The 22984-nt window shown below is 39.8% G+C and overlaps 1 protein-coding gene across 11 annotated transcripts in view; it reads left to right on the forward strand.

The window, feature by feature from the left end:
* Positions 1-22984, forward strand: part of CTNND2 (catenin delta 2) — a 699957-nt gene that overhangs the window by 658946 nt on the left and 18027 nt on the right. For 8 of the 11 annotated variants that reach the window (XM_042806909.1, XM_042806907.1, XM_042806911.1 and 5 more), the window contains 3 exons: positions 980-1190; positions 4560-4644; positions 11053-11178. In XM_042806909.1, coding sequence (XP_042662843.1) covers positions 980-1190; positions 4560-4644; positions 11053-11178 — 422 coding nt within the window. The remainder of the gene's footprint in view (positions 1-979; positions 1191-4559; positions 4645-11052; positions 11179-22984) is intronic. The other 3 variants (XM_042806914.1, XM_042806915.1, XM_042806916.1) reach the window with 1 other exon arrangement.

The following is a 22984-nucleotide window of genomic DNA, read 5'->3' on the forward strand; positions in this document are numbered from 1 at the left end:
ATTTATAATATATATACATATGTAGAAATTCTCAGAAGCTGCTCTTGTGTTATTTTCACAAGCACTACATGGCTTTCAGGTGCAATTTTGCAAAAAAAAAAAAAAAAAAACAAAACAAAACAAACTTTGTTCATTTAAATATGAAAAAAGTTATAATAATCATAAACTCATCAAATCATTTAGGTTGGAAGAGGCCTTTAAGATCACTGAGTCCAAGCATAATCAACAGAATTTCTTTTTCACGTCTTCACTTCAATGTGACCGTATTAAAACTTCATTGCGCCTTTCATTTTAGGAGATTTTGAGTTCTGGAGGTTAGTGTTATATAAAGTGACTCCTTACTAAATATCAGCAATAGGTGTCAGAAAGGCTTCCTTTCTCATCGGTACGATGAATACAACTACGGTGTGTGGAAAAGCTGGTGACCTCTCTGAGCAATAAAACCTAAGAAACACTAATAAACCCAGTTAAATTGCTGCATATAGTGTAGAATTAACCTTGTACAATGAAACTGGTCCTTCAGAGAGGACTTTTTCACAAATAGCAACATGACTGGCTTTGCATTCACTGTAGTGGTTTTGACAATTGATGCACATTTTATTTATAGTAACAAGTTGTGGGTTCTGTGGTGGGAGATGAGGACTTGTCAAGTTCTGTAAGTTGTGGTATTCAGGTTATCTTTATACATACACTTGGCCTTTACTGTCATTGTTTCATTCTCCTAAAGGCATGCTGTAGCCATACCCAAAGTCTCCAGCTGATATAGTATGGAAATATTAACAGAGTCCCTAATGTGTTAAATGCTTGAACCTGGAATCATATAAATGTGTCTTGCTTCCAGATAGTATCAGTAGCCAATTAGATTACATGCAATGATACAAATGGTGCTAATAGTCTTGCGTGTTTTCCCTGTACTTCTTCTCCATCGCCCTTTATTGCTGTATCTTCTGAATTCTCCCTTCATTTTCTTTCAACAAAGGCAAGTATGCCATGAGGGATCTGGTCCACCGACTGCCAGGCGCTAACAACAGCAACAGCTCAGCAAGCAAGGCCATGTCTGATGACACCGTTACTGCCATTTGCTGCACTCTGCACGAAGTCATCACTAAAAACATGGAGAATGCCAAGGCCTTACGAGACGCAGGCGGCATTGAGAAACTGGTTGGCATATCTAAGAGTAAAGGAGACAAGTATGTTTTGCAAATCACCTTGCACCTTTTTAACATCTCCAGTAGTTATTACTAGTCCTGAATGTGTTTGCCCCCTCTGTGCAATCGTGAGTTGAATTCTGTAGCTTCGTCAGAAATCGTATGTCCAGGGTGAAAGGTGACAAACAATACCAATAGCAAAAGCCTCTGCGGTAGGTTTATTTTTGACATAGCATCAGCGGTGCATGGAGTGCACTGCGTGTGCAGTTTAATGGAAGAGTAACTATCTACACTAACCGCCAGCTCTAAGCACTTCCAGAAGATCCTGATAAACGTTAGGGACCAGAGCTGTTGGTCTGCACCCTGCAGAAGGGGTGACATGCAAGTGGAGGGATCCTGTGAAAGGAAGGGACCTCACCGCAGTTCTGTTACTGCTCCTCTTGCTCTGGGAGCGAAGAATGTAAAGTTACTGTCCCTCTTCACAGCACCCTTTTCCTTGCCACCAGCTTGCTGGTAAGGTGGGGCATAATAGAGAAATGGATCCCCGGATTTTCCTAACACCTTGCTTCTGAGACAGTATTAGGATACCTACAGGCTACTTTGTGAGGCACCAAAACATGCAAAAATCTTACACACGACTGTGACATTTCCAGAGCAGCTATGGTTTCATCTTGTCTGTTTTCCTATGTGCGCACTCTTCATGAAGAGTTCACTCTTTATCCTTCTTTTGCCTAAAACAGATAGCCTGGGTCTCATATTTGTCAACCTGCAGAAGTATAGTGTCATGGGACTATGGCAGTTTGAAAACAAAAAGCCTTCACTGTAGTGTACAAAACCCATCAGTCCACCTACTCGAAGCTGTCATCACACAGCCTACTGCAGCATCAGAGCTCTAAAAGAGCCTCACAAAGCCAGGCCACAACCTGAAGGAAAGATTTATGCGCCCTCCATTTGGTATGAGAACTTATGCTCAACTATGTGATTGGAGCATTGCCAATACAACTTGATCACGTTTCTTTTCCTCTATTGTCACCTTTTCCTTTTCATACCAAATTCATTATTGAAACATTCTCACATTCTGATTGTAAGGGGTGAAAAATTGTAGTGTAACAAAGTATGTGATTCCAGTTGTGGGAGCTCCCCATGCTCTTCCAATTTATTTACATTTGCATTTTTATTATTATTAGAACTATTTAAATTTTTTATTTATATTTCCTAGGTCAAATGTATTGATATTGCAAGCAGGTTCATATCCATTTCTCTTAAGTTGAATGTGTCTTTCCTCAGAATAATGCATTTGTCCACCTGTTCATTATCTGGTAGAGATTATTAATGCCGGTTGAGTCTAGATTTTTCAAAGTATCATGAGCAGTTTTAGGAGGATCCAAGGGTATGATTCCCTGTCTAAGTATCGCTCATAACTGTGAAAGACATATCTATGTTGAATGGAAGTATTTAGCCCAGACAGTGCTGAGTAATTCCAAAATGCCCTCCCAAATCATGATACGTAACTCTCCTCTCAAGTACTTGGAGTTGCAGTCCTGTGTTATTACTGTTACAGGTTGCACAGTTCTAAAACGAGAAACCTTGTCAGCTCACGGTGCTACAAATGCCAATTTTAAGTGGAAGTTCCATTTTTCAGCTTTCAGAAATGTTAGTATTGCTCACTATTGCTTTGGTTTGGCTTCTTAAATCAGAATCGCTGGTTGTTGGACTGATAGGAAGTTCTGGCATGCTCACTTTAATACAGTAAAACGCCTCAGTATGAATTTATCTCGTCCAATATGAAGCGTCTGCTTCTACAAGTGCCGGACACTAGCCTGGCCGTGCATCCTGGTAGGTATCAGTGCCAGGAGCGTGGGGCTGGCCCCATTAGTCTTTGGAACATGCCCAGGGCTTGAGCCCTTCCCCCGTATGACAGCACGAGAGCGCTGGTGTTCGTGAGGTCATACTGGCCAAGCCCCTTTTTTTTCCTGTAGTTCCTGTTTCTCCTCAGTACTCACAGTCTGGTTGGCACAGTTAGTTTCCTGGTTACTCCATGCTACCAGCACCCCACTAGCCAGTACAGCTGGGAGTACAATAAAAACAATTACGCTTCAAAGGGTTTATCAAATTCCTGTTTATTCACCAATTACCCACCTACTGCTGTACTCTGGGTGAGAAATGGAAGAAAAAGGGGGGGGGAAAAAGCACCTAATAAACTACTAGGAAAATACTGGATAAGTTAATTGAATCAGTTGTGTCATGAACAGTGCTTTACCAGCTCGAGTGTCAGCCTACCAGTGGTCCTTCTCAGAGGTCTCAGGGTACACCCGAGCCTGGCCCCTGCGAAGACTTCCTGCCCAGACCAGTAACATATGTCACTGGTTTTATGGTTTCTCTTCGGTTTTGCAACCCATGTGCCTTTCCTGAGCGAAACACGAATCGCCTCAATGACTGCCCCAAACTCCATCAATCCTCACACCAGACTTTGGCCTTTGCAAGGTTTTCAAGCACTCCACTGCTTTATGGGTATTATTGGTACAGCACAGTGCATGCTTCCTCAACGGGCTGGGTTATCTTCCCAGTCCTATTCTATTTGACCCTTCTTCACTGAGCTGAATACTCTCTAATACATTTTTTTAGATTTATTTTTTTTTTAAGTTACATATCCCAAGAGGAATATATGACTCCAACTGATTCTAACAATGGTTTAGAGCTTCTTGCAAAGTCTTTCTGAAGAGAAAGTCCATATGAAGTTACATATGGTTTTCAATATGACATTGTATTGCCATCATTAAAGGGTAATGGTGTGAGCAAGGTGCAAGTCCTAATTTGAATTCCTAATGGAATTTGTCATGGCTTTTTATAATCAGTTGTATTTCTGCATCTTGGCTCTGCACTTCAAAAACAGCACTCATCACCCATCTAGAGTGTTTCTTTTGGCCACTGCGCAGAGGCACTTAATGCGTTGAGCACGCTGGCAAGAGTTGAAGTTTGACAGCTCATAGAGGAAGAAACTCTAGCTCTAAGTTTTTGTCCTTTAAGCCAAAAGCTGTAGCCAGGACATCTTCTTAGATGTACATAATACCGGTTGGGTCCTCAACAATTCTGCCAATGGCTACCTCTCCCATTCCTCTTACTATGCTCTCAGCATGAATCCCTGTTCTCAGTGTACTGAGGAACACACATTTCGCTCCTCACTGAATAATTAGTACTACAGAAATAATATGTATGCCCTTGCTTAAACACACTTTGGTCTCCCAGAAAACAACCAAAGATCTTATGGTACATTTGACGCACACTTTGATTATGGGTTTAAATCCATAGCAATGCATTTGAAAGTTGGGATGAATGGAGTCTTGTACTTAACAGTCTCTTTCTCACTCTTTCTTTCTTTCTCTCTCCCTTTTTAATATATGTGTGTAACAGGCATTCGCCAAAAGTGGTGAAAGCAGCATCTCAGGTCCTCAATAGTATGTGGCAGTACAGAGACCTGAGAAGTCTCTACAAGAAGGTAAGGCTTGGGTTTTTTCTAGATTTATCATCTTGCATACAATTACCCAAATTTGGGGGCTGAGAGACTTTAGACCAAAACATTTATATGACTGGAAATTCACCTAGTTTAAAATTTCAGATCCTTGAAGATAGGAGTTTTTCCCTCACTTCTACTTTTAAGATAGAAATACCTTTTGAAAATATATGTGGTGGTGAAAAGGAGAAGTGAATTTGATTTTCAAAAGAATTCGTACAAAAGGTGCTGGATCTGACAGCCCTGGAGTGTAAAGTTCTCTGTTCATAGAACAAACCTTTGTAACCTCTCCTACTGTACCTTTCCTTCTTACACCTCCCCGCCCTGTCCTGAGGTGATTACCAGATTTATCAGCCCTTCAGCTCCCAAATTTCCTCATGAGAATGTAAACAAGAGTATCTGAAGGCATGGTGTGTAGGGACCAGTTACACCTGGAGCTGGGCTGAAACTTGATAGCTTCACTTCCAATCAGCTGGCAGACAGTAGCACCATATACTTGGTTTTCAGACGGTCTATGGAGTCTATAGTACCATACCATTCCCACAGGCCTGCTGGCCTCTTAAAAATGAATTGCAATACAGTAATACAGGTCTGTGAAACAACATCCTATATAGCTTTTAAAACGCATCTACTTAATAAATGACAGCATTTAAAGTCATTCTTGCTGAATATTTTCAAACTGAATTGCATTCCATGTGTGTATCAGCCTGCAGATTTAGTTCTCAGAGGTCTTCTTGCTACATGGAATTTCACAGCTTATCTAACTGATATTTGTATTTGTAATCTCAGCAAAGAGAGCTTCATGTGGCTCAAAAGTTCAGGTCCTAGTTAAGGGTGAGGCAGAAGAATGGTGTAGTGGTGAGGGTTCACAGTGGGGTAGTCCGTGTTGTATGTATTTTGCACAAGAAAAGAACTTAGTTACATGAAATGTACGCACCAAATCTCAAACGTCAGAGGCTGACCTTCTGTTTGAAATGCTGTACTTCTGCGTGCTTCAGCCCTGCTTGTGTCAAGTCTGAGGAGTAAGGAAGATGATTATTGAGTCTCTCCCATTGTTCACTTCCAGTATTTTCAGTCATCCTTGACAGCCCTAGGGATACCATATGTGAAGATGTTCCGTGTAACGAGCTGGTACTCAACTGTCCCATTAAGAGGTGGGAACAAACATGAGCTAGAGTAGGCTTTTCTTGACGCAGGGCAGTAACACACTGAAAGTGTGCGTAGCCTGACTTCCGTGCATGTGGGTGGCTGCACTGTAGAGGCTGAACTTTATTGCACCATAATCTCTTAGTGGTTCTTACAACGTCTGGCTCATTTCCAACCTTCTGTCTGTGTGTATATGCTGAGACAGAAAAGCAGTTTCTGGGGTTGCTCTGTGCACGAGGTAATCTATATGCTGTATGGCTTCTGAGTATCCTGCTACCTAAAGGCCATGCTGGCAGCTGCCAATGTGAATGCCTGGTAATGTACTTACATACTAAGTGTGCCTGGGTACTAAGTACTTTGCAGGCTTAAAAGAACATTTTCTGCAGCCATAAATACATACTTGTGGTATGGAAAATAGAGCAGGCTAGCCTTTGAGGTAGCTTCGAGGACACTCAAAGCAGACAGATTGTCTCTATTCTCAGGAGGCATTTTATTAATCTCTATATTGGCTAATTCCTACAGGCTTCACAAAATCTTAAAATGAAGGTCAGTCTCTGCTACATATATGTATACTCATTACACATGCTGCTAAGCCTTGTATAAATACAGTTTCTTTTAATCAACATGTTCAGTTAATTTAAAATGATCCCGTTCATTAGAAGATATACAGTATTCTTTATAAAGTCATAGTATTTATTAAACTTGCCTATAGTAGGCTGTTATGCTGTGTCCCTGAATTTCACCACTGTTGGGAAAATGATGGTTTTATGATAGGAAAATTAGAAAATTTTGCATTATACAAATAGTCACCTAGTTATGTAATATAAAGGTACTGCATCAATGCAGTCTTTATTTTGTCCCAATAAAATCCATCATGAGTGAACATATAGTTGACAGTATAATATGATCAGCACTTTGCAGTATCTTGCCCTTGCCTTTTTTGAAGTGCAGGTAAATCCCATTGCATAACCATCAGCAATTTCTTCCTATGTACTTAAATATTTACACAATTACTTTCAAAGAATTGGTGGCCTACAGAGAGGCACAGTTTTGTATTGTAATACACGGAAATGACAAGCATTACACCACATTTAAGAAAAAGCAGCAGCATTTACTGTATTGTTTGAGAAACGGTGTAACCAAATAGTTTGAATTGTAGTGTATTTTAGAGCTGCATGTTCACAGTAGAGTAAGTATGGAGAGATAAAAAGAAGTATTGTCCTTTGTATTAATGGGGAAAGAAGGCAATATATGTTTACTACTGATACAGTAGTAGTCAGTATATTTAGTCCAAATACAACTGCGTCGGCAAAACCATGAAAACCTCTTTCAGTTTTCTAATTTTGCTCAGCATTGCAGGAATCATCCCGTAACTGGCAGAATAGAAAGTCCACTGACAGAAAGTCCATCCAGAGATGGGGTTTGGTGTGGTCGCCTAACGACTTGCCACACCTGTGAATGACCAAAAGCCGAGAAGCGCGTAGGCACCGATTCCCCACTCGCAGCCCTCCCTGGTAAACTCTGGCTGTGAAGTGGAGAGAAACGCAGGAGTCAAACTAGTCCCCCAGCTGCTGCCAGTGCTGGGGCAGCCCTACGGAGGGTCCCTGCAAGCTCCAGTCCCATCGTGGATGAGCCAGGTCTTCAGCCTTAACCACGGCTGTAGCAGTAACATGCCCGTGTAGTGAACCCTGAATGAAGCAGCCTCTCAGGACACTGTCAAGATCGTCTGTTGCATAAAAAATAGCCCCAATTTTACAGATGTCAGGGTGCCAGCTTCAGCTATGTTCCTCGAGGAGAATAGTAGTGTGCGTGGATTTCATCTGCTCAGTGTCTGACAGACAACACCTTTTTCTCTGGGCTTTTCAAAGCCAAAAACTGTAGCAGCAACTGCAACGACTCCGTTAACTTCATGGACCAAATCAAGCAATATAAGCTGTCTCAAGGTCATAGTGGATCTGGCTAAGAATACAGACAGTATCTTATGACAACACAAAATTTTAAGGTCTTATCCATCTTTTTTATCCTGAAAAATGCTAAATTATACCATAAATCAGTGAGATGGGAGGCATAGAAAATTAAATCCAGTAAGCCAGGTTAAGCTAGAGATACATTTCTGGAAAAAGTGTTTCAGGCTATCTCATTTGCTCCGTTTAAACAGAAGGGCAGAGCAGGTGCATAGAACAAACCCTGCAAGCAACGTAGCTCTGGCAGTCCAGAGCTCAGAGTTCTGGTAACAGGAACTTCTCTGCAGTGGGCTGATCCTGCTCCCAGTGAAAGCGATGATAAAGCCCTATTGATTTCACGGGTCCTTTCTATAAGGCCCCGAAAGCAAGAGCTGTAACTTTTGCAGCCGGTTAAACTTCACTGGGGAGGCAGGCTAACTAACCTGCAGCGTCCAATGTGTCGTGGGATCCCAAAGATCCTAGAAAAAATAAGGGTTGGAGGTTTGCCTTTTCCTTCCGTTCAGTTTGCCGGTGCAGAAACGTTGTGACAATTAATAGCTAATACAAGAGGAGTTGCTCCCTTTAAACTGTTGGTCTCTCTTCTCAAATAGCATTTTAGTCTCTGAAAAGAACGCTCTGATGGAGACTGAAGCTTTTCTGGCTCTGGAGACTGATGGATAGGTTTCTAACTTCCTACAGACTGAGCTGCAAACTCAAGGAGGAGGCATGAGCTTTGTTGTCTCAGTTTCCACTTGAAAAGCTCTCTAAGTCCACAATACCCTAGGCACTGTGTTTGCAGAGCTACATCACACCCTGTACTCTCCACTGACAGGTTCTATCCAGTGTGCTAGGATTTCCAGTTCATACCTGTGTTGTGGCTTTAGTGGGACACGGACTTGTTAGGCTGGGCTGGCATGGAAAAGGCACAGGAAGTAAAGAGTCAGCGTTCACGTCTGTCAGTGAGGTGACAGTGTTCACTGCCCTTTTGTAGGCTTGTGCTTTGGGGAAAAAGGATTTCACTCCTTTGTATGGTTAATTTGGCACTATCGTAACAGTCCAACAAGGAAAAGTTGTAATATGCATAAATGTTTCCAGTCCTAAAATTATAGAAATATATATATATATATATATATATTACAGTCCAAACAGTCCAAGAGGAAACAGTGGATTTAGTCTTGAAGTGAAGGACTTGCCAGTCATCCCAGAAGTTTAACTTGCGGGTCCTTCATCATGGAAGAGTTCACAGGAAATACTGCTCAGTTTGCTGAGCAATAGCTGAAACAGAAATGTAATCTGAAAAAAATCCCAGCAAGAGGAAAACAAGGTTCAGGTTCAGTCCCACATAAACAGTGTTTAGATTATTTAGAGGGATTCATTTCTAAATACTGCTAAATCTTAGCAAGTAAAAAAGAGGTGATCATCACATTTTTTTTTTTTTTAAGTAGATGAAATAGTCTCCCAAAGAGTGACTTTAATGTCATGTCATTTTCAAACTTCTTTGTTCTCTACAAGACTCATATTTTCGTAAATGATCACTTATCTGCCTCTGTTGTTGTAAGTCCATTCTGAAGTACTTAAAATCTGCTTTGGAAGAGTGCTTAATGGTGACATGATCCCTGGCCCCATGGGGGGGTCAGGAGCTCAGCGCTTACAAAAACGCAGGTAGAGAAGCTGTGTTGCTTGTCCCCGTGCTTCAGACTCATGGTAGACCTCTCTGCTTCAAGCAGCTTGGTAACCTGTACAGTCAGCAGGAAAAATAAGTGCTACTTACAGTCTCCACAGAGAGGTCCTGTCCCATTTATGTTTAGCCACCTAAGCAAGGTGAAAAGGAGCCACTACGGTGATTTTTTAAAGTCACCTATTTCCAACTCAGCAACACTGGACCCCACGCCAGTCTCGAGGCTATTAGCTGGTTGAAGATTTGGGGAAACCTTAGAAAAAATGGATGTGACTGTAAGAGAGCAGATTTCCCTTAGCTGGTAAACTCTTATCTATCTCAATATTTAAGAAAATAACCAACTGCTCCTAAACACAGATAGCTTGTTAAATTACATGAGGAAATTTGAGCAAAAGGGTTGTGCTAAATGAGCTTAACAAGAAAGAAAATTTGCTAGCTAAAACCAAGCTTCAATTAGCATTAAATGCGTATAATATTAAAGAGCTGGAGGAGCCGTCAGGAAGAATATGTTTTCTATTAATTGGTTTGCTTTGCCTAACCACTTAGGCTCCAATAAAACATGTTTTCATTCTATCATTACGTTTAAACTTATTTTGTCTTCCAGTATGTAAGTAGAGATCACAATGAATTTGCAGAAATTATTTTTCTTTCCCATTTATTATCGTAGATTTCTGCTCCGCATGGAATAATAGAAATGTCTGTCCTTTTCACCTGCCATAGGAATAAAAATGCAACCAATTATTTGAAACCAGGCAGTCTGTTAGAGGCAGTTGTCCTTCAGCGTGTAGTGTGCCATTTACAACGGGGATACTGTTGTGATAAGCATTTAATGAAGTCAGAGTAGTCACTCTGAAGATGGCCTTGTCTGTCATTGGCTGGAAAGATATTTAGAATTGCCTGAAGCCTTCGAAGCAGTTAAGCCAGTCCAGATCTAGAAAAGGACTCTCTTTCCGTGTGACTTTCAAAATAATAAAATGATGACTCTGTGAGAAGGCCCTATATGGCTAAATGTTCCATGAAAATTGCCAACAATAAACTTCAAAACCCTAGTCAAGGAGTTTTAAAATCTAAAGTATGTTCTTAAGCAAAATGTACCTACTCACCCTTTAAAAATGTTAATTACATCGTGCTATCATGTAGACTCGGAACACATCGTTTAGATTTTCTTCTGGTAAGGTTATCGTCAGTCAGACGTCCCTCAAAAAGGTGCTGGTTTACCTTAAATTTATCTACCAAAAAGGTCTGTGCAGAACTTAAGCCCTACATTACGGATCTAAATTCTGAATCCAGAGCATAACAGTTCCTCCAAGAAGTGGCATGACTTGAATGAACTATTCATGTGCTCAAATTGTTCATGAGCATATGTATTCGGCAGTGCTGAGTTTTCAGCAGGGATTAATTTATTTCTGTGCAATTGGTAAGGCCTTTTTCAGATGAATATGTCACCCTTTTAGAAAAAGGATGGATTAATTTAAGATAACCCCCCCACTGTAATATAAAGGTAAATTATTATTATTATTATTATTATTACAGAGAAGGCATTGTCTAGAGCCCATTTTTATATTAACTATGAAAATGCAAGTACCTGATTAATAAATGATTGACTGATTGATTGATTTATGGCAGTGGTCGGCCCCAAGCTTCAGTGTGACTGATGACAGAGGATTTTCACCAACCCACCCCTCTGGGTCATGGCACGCTCAGCATACTCACTCCCAGAATCAAGAAACCAGAATCTATTCCCCACCGCAGGTATTCTGGCTGTCAGCTGACCAGCGTTGAATTGTTATGTTTCATGCATACTGAGATCTGTACCCAAAAGAGACTCCTACAGGAGGCGTTTGAATCAAAAGTGGCAAAGCCTTGCTAGGGAATATATTTTTAAATTATACAGTTTCATTTACTGAACCCTGTAGGTTCTAGATGGAAAGCACATCGCTTCGCTTAGGAGAGCAGCCCCGTTCGTTTCAGTTGCGTGAGGAAGGCGTGCGGCGTTTTCCTCCCTCCGAGGACAGCAGAGGGTGACAAGCGCATTACATTCAGTTCCCCGACAAGCTTTCTACCACTTCTGTAATCTCGTTTTTGATTGTCTGAACCTATCAAACAGAAAAGCAGTTCTTGATAAGCGCTATGTTGCAATGGCAGATTAAATTTATCAAGCTCTTTGATTTCTTTTCTGGCCCAATGGCATCTCTAGCAATAGCTGCGTACTTCAGTAAGAGGACCGCAGGCAAACTGGGGTATCTGTAGAAAAATCAGTGCGTTCAGGAGTCAATTAAATTCTTAAAATGTTAATTTTCAAAATCTCTATTAAAAATAGCAACAAAGATTTCTTTCAGACATAAGTACAGTTGATGAGAATTAGCACCTCAACTGTAAATGTCTGGGGATTTTTATTTTGGAGGCACTATTTAATTTTAGGTACAAAAATTCCATTTCCTTAACCAAGTGTAGTTTGTTTTCCTCCTAATAGTTTTTCCATAAGAAAATGTGACTCTACGATATTATTGCAAAACCAAAATACCTTCCACATATGAACATCATTCAAGTAAATCCATGCAGAAACCTTTACATATATGTCTGTGTATTATTTCTGATAAATTATTTAGAGAAAATAGGAATTTACTTGGTTTTGCTGGTCACATAGGACGTCGTAGTTCTGCTATTTCTTTCCATTTATTTTTTTTTCTACTAAGTTTGCCTGCAAGAGAGAAAACATCAGAGAAGATCTGATTTAAGTACTTTTGACATAGATATCTTTCAAGCTTAGGGTAAATGCTTTTAATCTTTAGCTAACAGAAATATGATATTTAAAACGCCCAGCATTTCATCGTCTGATATATAACACTACTTTCTTTTGTTAATCAGGAATTAAGCAAATTCCTAAATTGATTTTAAATAAAGGAAATGTGGACATTTTCTGTGGGATTAACATATTCAAGCCTTTTTAAAGCATCGCATGAGTAATTTTAGGAGATAGAGATACTACAACGGACGTAGCAAAAATTATAGTCTTCAAATAAATACTTTATTTTTTTCTTTCTGTTTCAATCTTTCTTGCCTAAAAACACGCTATTCGCATTTAAGTAAGCATTTTAAATGTGGGTTTTTATCAATGGCAATCTTGTTAAATGCTTAATTATTAAATTGTCCTTGGTTTCAGTGCTGGAGAAAAAGTTGGTATTACTGATTTTTGTGTGTGTGTGTTGAATTATTATTAATTCTATATTTTATGCTGTATATTAGTTTCCAGTGTTCATGTAAGATAGGTTTACCTTTCCCAATGCACATGCAAATATGAAGTATTTCTTCATTAAAGCAAAGGCATATTTTCTAATCTGCAGGAAATAACAGGTAGTAGCTGCACACCAAAGAACAATCTATTAATCTTTTCACATTCTTTCTTAGAGACACAAAACCTCTTCAGTGGGATGATACATTAGTCTGGAATTTTTTCTTTTTACCTTGATGCTACTTTTTTCAACATAATTAGCACTAGGCAGCATCACTGTATAGTATAATCTTATCATTTAACTTACATCCTCTTTTGACTGTGTATGCCTTCCGAGGGATTGGTTTTGTAAGAAACATTCAAAACTTTTGTCAAGTGAATTTTAACATTTGTGGCTTTTTCAGTGCCAGTTACCTGCTTAAATATTGTCTATATAATGGGAATTTACATATCATGAGCAAAACCATGAACCTTAAAGAGGAAGTTGTGCAAATAAATTAAGCTGAGCTATACAGATAAAAAGTTTGGCACATGCCGTATTCAGAAGTATTCACACATGGAAAATATGGTGTATAAACTCTACTTAAATTTTTAAAAAGAAAAGGGAGATTGGGGAGAGAGATTCTCAGCATGTGGCAAAACACAAATAATACGTCTCGGTGAAGACACCATTTACATCATTGTAAATCATGTGGCTAGTTTTTAAGAAGAGCGATGTAGAAGAAAAGACAAAATTTCTGTCTAAAAATATTGCAAACTACGAAGTCAAACTGAATGTTATTTCAATTTTATTTTAATGCAAATAATTATCATTTTACTTGTGCAGTCAAGTAGATCATATTCTGATTTTCCTAGCTTATATATCATAGCAAGTAACATTCTTCCTAGTGCCTTCTAACCCCCTTTGAGTTTATTAACAGTATCAAAAAATACTAGAAAGATAGGGGATTGCCATTATGTTATTAGAATTTGTTTTATATTTTACATGGCCTAAAGATGGTATAAAATCTTTTGGAATCCAAAATCTTAATATTCTTACCTATACAACAATGACAACTCTTGATGGAGTATCAAAATTTGTGTTTCTGCACCAGCTGGTAGAGGGAGATGTTTTCAAATGTTTTATGCTTCTGAATTCCATCGTTTACTGTATAATAGACTTAAGTTATTTTAATTATTTTGCATTTTACGTAGTTAAATTTTCTGTGATACTCTCAACAAAGGTTTATTTAGTATGCAGTGTCACCTACCATTACTTCAGTCATGTTTCACTTATTCCAGTATTTATATGTTTCTTTCAACAACATTTTCCATGTTTACCATGGTATTTAAAATACCAGCAGTAATCTAAGGTACCGTCTGTACCGAACCGAAGATTCGATACTGATGGTAGTATTTTCATGAAAACAATCTGTGTAGGCAAAGCTAGACCTTGCCCACCCTTACGCTGTTTTGGTGCGGGCTTTTTTACCGAATGATATCCAAGAGAGCCAGATATGATGACTAAGCACAAATAAAGCCAAACCACTGACTTTTAGTTGCACTCCTTGCAAATACTTGCATGTCCGTGTGACAACGTGTCCGCATTTTTGCTGGTAAATATCTATATGTTCATATAGGTGTACACAAATGGGGGGTTGTATAAGTAAAGCATACTCACAGCACAGCATGGATGTAGAAGATGCCGCCTTTAAGCATCGTGTCTGAACAAAGAGAGCTTGGGAATATGTAAAGGAATAAACCTTAATAGTTTGAGCTGTGAGCTTGGGAAGAAGTATCTGCAGCTATACCTGACTGTTGCTTTTCCTGTGAGGGCCTTAAAGGCATGATAGTGCTTTCCTTTAACGTTGAGAATTGTAGTAAGTGGTGATTCAACAACCAAACTTAACAGTAACTCTTCTAAATTATCAGGAAGAAGCGCACGGAAGCTGACACCATTCTCATCCAAAAGCTATTAGACTCAAGAGGCGATAAACAAATAAGAATCAAAGTCTGTCCAAACAGTTCTCTAGGATGAGCCAGACATAGATGTGATGCTAAAGTATCCTCAGCACTGACAGTGAGTCTCATGATAAGCTCTCGCTGACTTAGGTGAGAATGACTAGGTATTTTTCACTTGAAAACACAAGTCCATGTTAAGGTTACTAAGTACAGATTTTAAAGCCTGTCTCTAAAGTACTCCACCTTTTGAACTTTTCTGAATAAAAGAAAAATTAAAATGAAGCCCAAGAGTCAATATCTTTGACTTAGAGCCTTCTTTCTGAAGGGAACTGTATAACTGAAGTTTCCGAAATATCCTTAGGGTAGAGGTACGAGTAGGCATCCAGAATCTGGAGGGTTATGCATAAGTGAAAGGTCACATCTGCAGAATTTTTCTTCTCAAAAGTACGGTTCCTCAGAATAATATCGGATTGCAATACTTGAATACAAAGTAGATACCTAAGAAAATTATCTGCATGTCTTTCAGGACTGGGAACATTTTTAGTCGACTTAAGTAATGTATTAAATATTTTAAAACAAATATAAATAACATTAATTAATGGCAAACATAGTTTAGCTGGATTCAGATGTACAATACTGAAAAGAATTCAAAAGTCTTTCTAAAGACTTTGAAAAGTATTTTAAAGATAAATGCTAAGAGAAACCGTATTTAATTCATGTCAATCTTTTTCTCCAAAATTCAAGGAGCATGATTTCTACCATTCAGAACAAGATAGCATTTTTAATTAACTTATATCCTTGTTGTTTGCATATATAGGTTCAGACACATGTGTAGTAAAGAGTATGGGTGAGAAACTCAGTTTCTCCCAGCAAACTTGAACAGGTATGTTGAATTGCTGCTTTCAGTTTTGCAAATGAATCGAATCAGTAGAACTTTTCCTAATAGTGGTAGCATATGCAAGAAGCACAGAGGGAATGGAAGTCAAATTCAATTTACTACTATGTCAATCAAGCCATATTTTCTTTTCAGAGGTAAATAGTCTAGCTGTGACGGTCTGATGCATAACACTGGGCATCTTTGGCTGATGCTCCTCTGTTGCTGTACTTATGCTATCATCATCCTTATTCTTCTGGGTCCTATAAGGAGGTTAAAAGTGTTTGTTTAATGTGGCCAGTACATGTAAATTCAATCAAAGTTCAATGAAATATTAAGCTGGTGCATCAATATCCTACTTTCAGTTCTTTGATGTTCTGCATGATCTAATAACGGGTGGGGAACAAATTGCTCTCCTTCTCATTTCTTCCCTTTCCCTTCCTAAAACTGCTAACAGAATTCAAAAATGGCCTAAATAAGTCTGCCATTTCATACTTGAAGAAAAAAACCTTGTATTTTGAAAGGAGTCTCTTTTGTAGTAGGTGTGCTTTGTTCTGAGGTTTTTTACTTCATTTACTAGCTGGTACAGTTTGTCTTCATAAAAGAGCTATGGCTTCTTCTTCCTGCCGAAAGTAGAAAAGAAAAGTTTCACTGACAGTTTCTAAATTGTTTTTCTTACTTTTAATTTTACAAAGTGCTTTTAGAGAAAGTTGGAGTTACTCTAAAATAAGAGTTGTAGGCTTTGGTCCAATAGTGTGCTCCTGTTTGAATTAACAATACTAAAGCTCTTATTTACCAAATCAGAAACTATTAAGGGTATTTCAGTAAAAAAAAAAGAATATGCATTTCTATTATTAATGTCTAAGTGTGTTGGTAAACAACATGTTCAAAGCAGTGTACCCTTAAAACTGATAAAGCTTATCGATGATCACTCAGATCTCTAACTCTCTAGTTTAAGTGTATTTATGCACGAACTTTTGACATAAAAACAAAGAACAGCATGAGTCTACCTAGTGTTTTTTCCAAAGGGGCACTGATTCCTTGTTTGTCAGGCAGCTATGCATTTGAATAAAATGATCCCCCGTTTTCAGTCCCGGTGCTGCTCTTCAAGAAGCACAAAGTCCTAATGGCCCTTGACCACAGTCAGTAGCATCAGTCCTACCACGTTCTTTACCATGAGAGACAATGATGCAGGTTTTATTCTGATAACGATTTTTTTTTCACGTTTTATGCTCACAGGTATAATTGAAGAGTTGTATTTGGTCGATTTTATGGTTTAATGCATGGAAAGTAAGAGTAAGAGATCTTGACTAGTTTCTAGTCTGTGTAAGGACAATGGGCTTAAGAAACTGACCCTGAGTGTAAAGTAGTATTTGTCCTAGCCCCTGAGATTTTTGTGGCCAAAAGCCAGAGTTTGCATTTCTAGGCCATAAACACATTAAGATAGGTGAAATTGCATTCCTAGGACGAAAATGACAGTACAAGTTAAAAATTATTGTAAATACTTTCCTGGATACAAGTGGGGGTTTTTTGTGCATACAACATACAAGCAGAAGTAGTGCTTTGTGATTCTAACAATTTAAATTATAGCTTATATAACTTATGCAGAAGAAAACAGGAGAAAAACAGAAATTGTAGCTGAAAGGCCAAACACTGCCTTCGTTCCCTCTAAAATATATTAGAACAATTTTTATTTCTGTTTAAGAGGCAAATTGATGCTTTGAAAAATGAATTTATTTCCTTTTATTGCAGTGTTTTGAAAGGTTTGTTATTTAGCTGCCTATAACCTCCACAAAATGAATAATGAACTCTGCCATATCTGAAGTCTTGTCCTTCATGCTTTGCCTCAGATACGATTCCCTTTTCTTATAGGCATTTTATTCATCAGATTAGGTCTTGTCATCTTCGCAACTCGCACAACAGGAAATCAATAATTAATTATGGATAGGTAAAGCAATGCCTTGGTGATTGCCTGAAAGTCCCGGAGTCGCGCTATAAAAAACAACTGGGGATAGCTACCGAGCTATTTTTCACTTGGGTAGATTTGGCAAGTAATTAACGTATCTCTCCCTTATCATGTGTCTCTTCATAGCTAAAATCAAGGGAGGAGATGTAAAACTATGGTAGAAGGTATGTGATTAGAAGATGATAACACTGCACACACCAAAAAAAGCATTTGAAAAAGAGAAAACTGGCCAAGGCCATCTGTGGTCTTTTGAAAGAAAAAAAATGGGTGATACTTTCAGAAGCCTATAGTACCTCAGGCTCTGTGATGATAAGAGAGAAACAGGGGGAGAAAATATTCCAAATTATTTTGGGGTGGAATGCTGACAATAGGAGAAAAATGGCTGTGCTTTCAGAGAAGCTGAGATGGAGGCCGAGAGGTACGCATCTCATTTCAAAAAGGATGAGTTTAACCACTGCTTCTGAAACTGTCCCTTCAAAGAGCCTACAGAAAACTGAATGATCCTCAGGCGGTGCCAGACAGTTTTGCTGTGGTCAACGACCGCCTGACTGGGAGCCCTTCTTTAAGCCTCGTGCTGCCCTAAATGCCTAGTTCCCTTTCGGCTTTTCAAGCAATTGAACTTTTTCTGTGTCTGGGATGCGGAAACGGCCACTTCACGAGAAAAAGCCATTTATAGATTAAAATTCAGAGTAAAAGGGAGAGAAGAGCTGCGGTCAAGCCCGCTGCGCTCGGTAAGGAAGGAGACGGCAGCGGAGCGCGTGGGTATCGCCGCGCCGGCCGGGGAGCCGCGCTTTGCCTTGGCTCACCTGATGGCACCGTCGTGCTCTCGGCGGGTTTTCTGCCCTCTCCTCTCCTCTCAGTTACGTCTGCACAAGGGAGGAGGGAGCAGCCTTCCTCCCGGGCCCCGCACTGTGGCAGGTATCGCGCTCCCAGCGTAACCTGCCCCCGATAGGGAGGGAAATGGCATCATCACCATCAGGCGCCGCGGGAGGCAAACTGCGTTTTCCTTGGGCCACTTCAACTAAGTGGCCGTGCTGTAGAGCAACTCCTGCACTCTCATCCAAATTATCCTGTATTTACGTCCCCCAAACTAGAATAATTTCTCTCATTTAGGTAATTTTCTGGCTTTCGTAAGATGTGGAAGTAAGGCTTTAAACATAAATGCTGAAATCCTCAAGGTGAGCTTCAGTGATCCGTGTTTTCGCTTTGTTGATTTTGAGGGCCTGGATCATAACTCTGGGACGGGAAGCGGGACAATTGGAGTCAGCGGTCCTTTGTCTTTGGAACCCACTGAAATTACTGCAAATTTCCACTTTCAGACTTAACAGAGGATTAGTTTGAAGGAGGAATTAACCCAAATGGCAACTGCTGGTGTGTAAGCTAAGAGAACACCGGGATCTTCCAGGCTCAATCCCTACTCCTCCCTTGAAGAGCGTATCTTGAGTTACCACTTTGGAAGCAAAAGACAAAATCCTAGGAGTAAAAATGTCTATATAGTGCTTATAATTGTTTGTAGCTTAGTGGATGGCAGTAAAAAAAAAAAAATACCAGTGACGTAGATTTATTCAGACTAGGTCATAAAGCAGATCCCTGCTGCTTTTGAGTTTTCCTGGAAACGACACAAGCAAATCCAGAAAGGACAATCCTTTCAGGAATCAGTTGCTGATAATAGGATTTGACAGTGTAAATTCAAAGAAAAAAAAAATGAAAGAACACCTTTCTTTTTAAAATAGTTTATCTAAAACTTTCATTTATTTTTCAAGAGTGTTTCTAGGGTTGTTGGAGTTGTAAGAATTTAGTTGAAGTCCCTCTTCCAAAGTAAACAGGCGGGGGCTTTCTTAGCAAACAGCCATCTCTCCGTCTCTCCTTCAGCAGCTTCCCTTTCCTCGGCAGCGACTTCGGTGGCACACAGGGAGCGGTTCTGCCAGCACACTCAACATTGAGGTGTGTTGGTGGGGGGTGGTGAGGTTCCGCTGCTGTGGGGCTGGCAGAGGGAGAGAAGCCAGGCTCAGTGTCTCTGTTGAGAAGCACTGGGAAATGTATTTATTCTTCCTCTTGTATTAAAAGAAAATAATATGATCCCAGGTTGTAAAGCCTAAGGATAAGCGTGGTGGTTGGTGAACATTTAAACCGCATTGTTTCAAAAATCCCGTTTAAGAGCTCTGTGAGATACCTAAGTGGATCACCCCAACCTTGTTACCATTTTAGATTTCTCACTGCAGTCAAGCCACGCACGTAATTTTCATATGTCAATGTATGTAGATAATTTGATCCCGTTCTAATTTCTGTTATGTCTTATTAGCATCGTGACAACAATTTCCCAGTGAAAAATTGCCCAGACCTGTGTAAGTCTGATGAGCCTTGACTTAATTCACATCAGATTTATCCTTTACCCTAGACAGTGTCACACTGGTGCACACTGGTCAGGATGTTTCATTTAACCTGACAGCAGTGCTGCAGCTTGCGAAAAGGAGCAACACCAGCAACTCAGAGGAATGTCTGGCTGAGTTTCAAAGCGGGTGGATCCTACGTTGTGTACTTACAGGCACTTTGCCTTGTTGCTGTATCACCTACTTCTGACACCATTGTGGGTCTAGTTACAGATTACTGCAAGTGGTTGCCTATCAAAACTTCCCGCTCCTACAGCTTATTGCCATTACAGGAGCAGTTACTATTACAATTAATATCCTGGAACCAGTAAAATGCTGGCTTACAGATAAGGATGTAGGATGACAAAACAAGTCTGGTCCTGTACGCTTCAAGTCATTTGGAAAACATCTATTAAATCAAGTCACAAGAGGATCAGGCCTGAGGCAAGAAGTAGCATGCTGGAAAGTTTGTGAACTTGGGGGAGGCAGAACACAACATTCTCTGTAGTTTCTCAGGTTTTAGCTGTTTCATTATTAGATCTGTCGCATCATTTTTGATTCTTTTCCCTAGTGGGATTTCTCTGCTTCCAAGAAGTTGGTCTTTTTGTTCCTGACGGTGTTAGGACACCAGTGGCCAGGAGTCAGGGCAGACTAAGCTCTTTGGCACTGAAAGACACTGATGCTCTTGCAGCCACTGCACGGTTTTTCTAAACCACTCAGTGCTTTCTTAGCGGCTGACGAGCATCATCAGTCAGAGGGTAGGGCTTGTTTTTATTTTTGCTGCATGGGTATTAGCACGTGAGGTGATGTGAGGTTTTTTTCTGAGTGGGTGGCATGAAGTCATCCGGGCTGGGCACCTCACCAAGGCTGGCAGTGACGGTGCTCTGTCCCCGACTTCCCATCAGGGCTCAATTTCATTCAGTTCTCACAGTGTTACTGTACTTCATGTGAGAAAATGGTGTGTCTGATATCACCCATCTCCGCAAATCAAGTCAAGGACTGCACTACTGGAGAGTGCTGAGCATTTGGGATTCTTGCAAACGTTAGAGAACTGCTTTCTCTTTTTCCTTACGTTTTAAACACAAAAAGAATAACGTGGAAAACCCAAATAATATTTTCCTAAGATACCTATTCAATAGGTGTTTGGCACAGTAAGGACAGTCATCCTCGCAAAATAATTATTTCCCATGGGCTTGAAGAAGATTATTTATTTTCAAAATGACTTAAAGTTGAGCGGGGAGACGAAGGACCTGTTCACTCCTTAAGCCCAGTAAAAGGTGATCAGTGAGACTACAGTCTCACTTCTGTTTTCTACAGTGGTTAGCCAACCCCCACCCCAAATCTAATCCCTGCAGCTTTTCCAAAAACATATGGTCAGAAACACGTCACTGCCAATCAAACGTTAACGTTTGGACTTCATGGCGTATAATTGAGGGAGAATACATGCATTCATTATAGTCAAAATATAGAGAAATGCCCAGTAGAAGATACCTTGGAAGAGACGATATGAACGTATAATGATATTTTTGTACTCTGGTTGTGCTGTGCCCTCCTGTAGTGTGCAGTTTCCACCTATTAATTGATTGCTGCCAGTTAACAAATGCATCCATTCTGTAACTGAATTGCACTGAATTTCCTTCCAACTTGTCAGATCTTTTTGTCTTAGTCTTCCTCTCCTAGATCACATTTGTGGCTGGTAAATTGGTTTCTGAAATGCAGCCTCACACACTTTGGTTTTGAGTTAGCTTTCTTCTCTGCAGGACACTGCTATATACTGTACCTTTAAGTACCCAAATCAATTTAATTAAATTTCATTACAGGCACTAGAGCTGAAACAAACTAATGAAAGCAGCCATCATGTCAGGTGGTATTTATCTCGGCATTAAATTGAAAATACTCCCTTTAGGCTCTTAAAAATTAGTTTCAATATTTAACGCTAATAGCTTTTGGAATTGTTGATGGGGATAGTTTTAATGAATGTGTTACAAACTGTTTACCTTTCTAAGGAAAGGAGCTTGTTCCTTGCAGCAGAAGAGAGCTAAAGATAGATGACTTAAAAGTATTAGGGTTTTGAAATACTGCTGCCCATAAAGCTGTTGAAAAAAAACACCGTGAAGGTTGTCATGCAGTGACAGCCACGTGCCTTGGCGAGTCAAAAGCGACGCCAAGTCACCCTGGTACTTGTGTCAGAGCTTATTGCTTGCCTGACTTGTTTTATGGAGCTGATCAGGCTTACAAACATGAAAGTTTGTAGCAGATTTTGTTGGAAGACTTCGTTATAGGCACTGCACTCAGCAGAGAGAAAGATGGAAATTTGCAGGGCGGAGAAGAAGGAAAAACATCTGCTGCACAGAGGAATGCTATTGCCAGCATCCCAACTACAGCTGGATTTTGCTCCCTCACTGTTAGGGCACCTTGCAATGCTGTTTCTGCGGAAGCAACATTGACAAAGTACGTGTTGGTATTCCACGGAACAAAACGGTTGCCACACACTATTCCTGTAGGGTCCATGGGATTGTGCGGGTCATAGGAATTTATATCCTCCATTTCCCATCAGAACCAGGGTACACTTATTAATGTAAACAATGCAGATGGAATAGAAAGCAGAAATAAAGGTTTAGGGGAAGATTTAGGTCATTTTTTTCTGAACCACATGCCAGGGGTTTATTTGAGGGAAGCAAGAGTGCAAAAGGAGAGTGTTCCTGGCCATGTGTGGATCCAGACCCACAAAGCTGGAAGCATTTCTGACTTGCACCGTGTAAGCGTGGTTGACGTCTACTCCTTTTGCAGGCAGACAGTAAGAAATAGTCTATTCTTTCTCCCTTTGTCAGATCTAGAGTCCATCCTCTTGGTATCTTCCTCTTCAGTGGTCTGTTTAAAAGAAAATAAATTATCAGAAAACTGTAGCAGAGTGAATTATAGAGTCACCACCTTTCTGATAAGAACTTCTGACCCCAGAGAAGGAGGAAGAAGGGAACTGTTTTTCTTCAGCAGGATAAAGGCATGGGCTTCTCACATATTTGCTACTTCGTTTTTATAGTAGAGAAATCACTGTGCAAGTTATTATTAACAGGAGATGTAACAATAATGCTAAGTATGTTATTTACAGTCTTGATGCCTGGATAAGATTATTGGGACTTAAGGTGTTCATTACAATTACAGCTGTAAGCTATTAG

This window comes from Tyto alba, unplaced genomic scaffold (genome assembly GCF_018691265.1).
Source record: "Tyto alba isolate M040663 unplaced genomic scaffold, T.alba_DEE_v4.0 Super-Scaffold_48, whole genome shotgun sequence".
Lineage (NCBI taxonomy): Eukaryota > Metazoa > Chordata > Aves > Strigiformes > Tytonidae > Tyto > Tyto alba.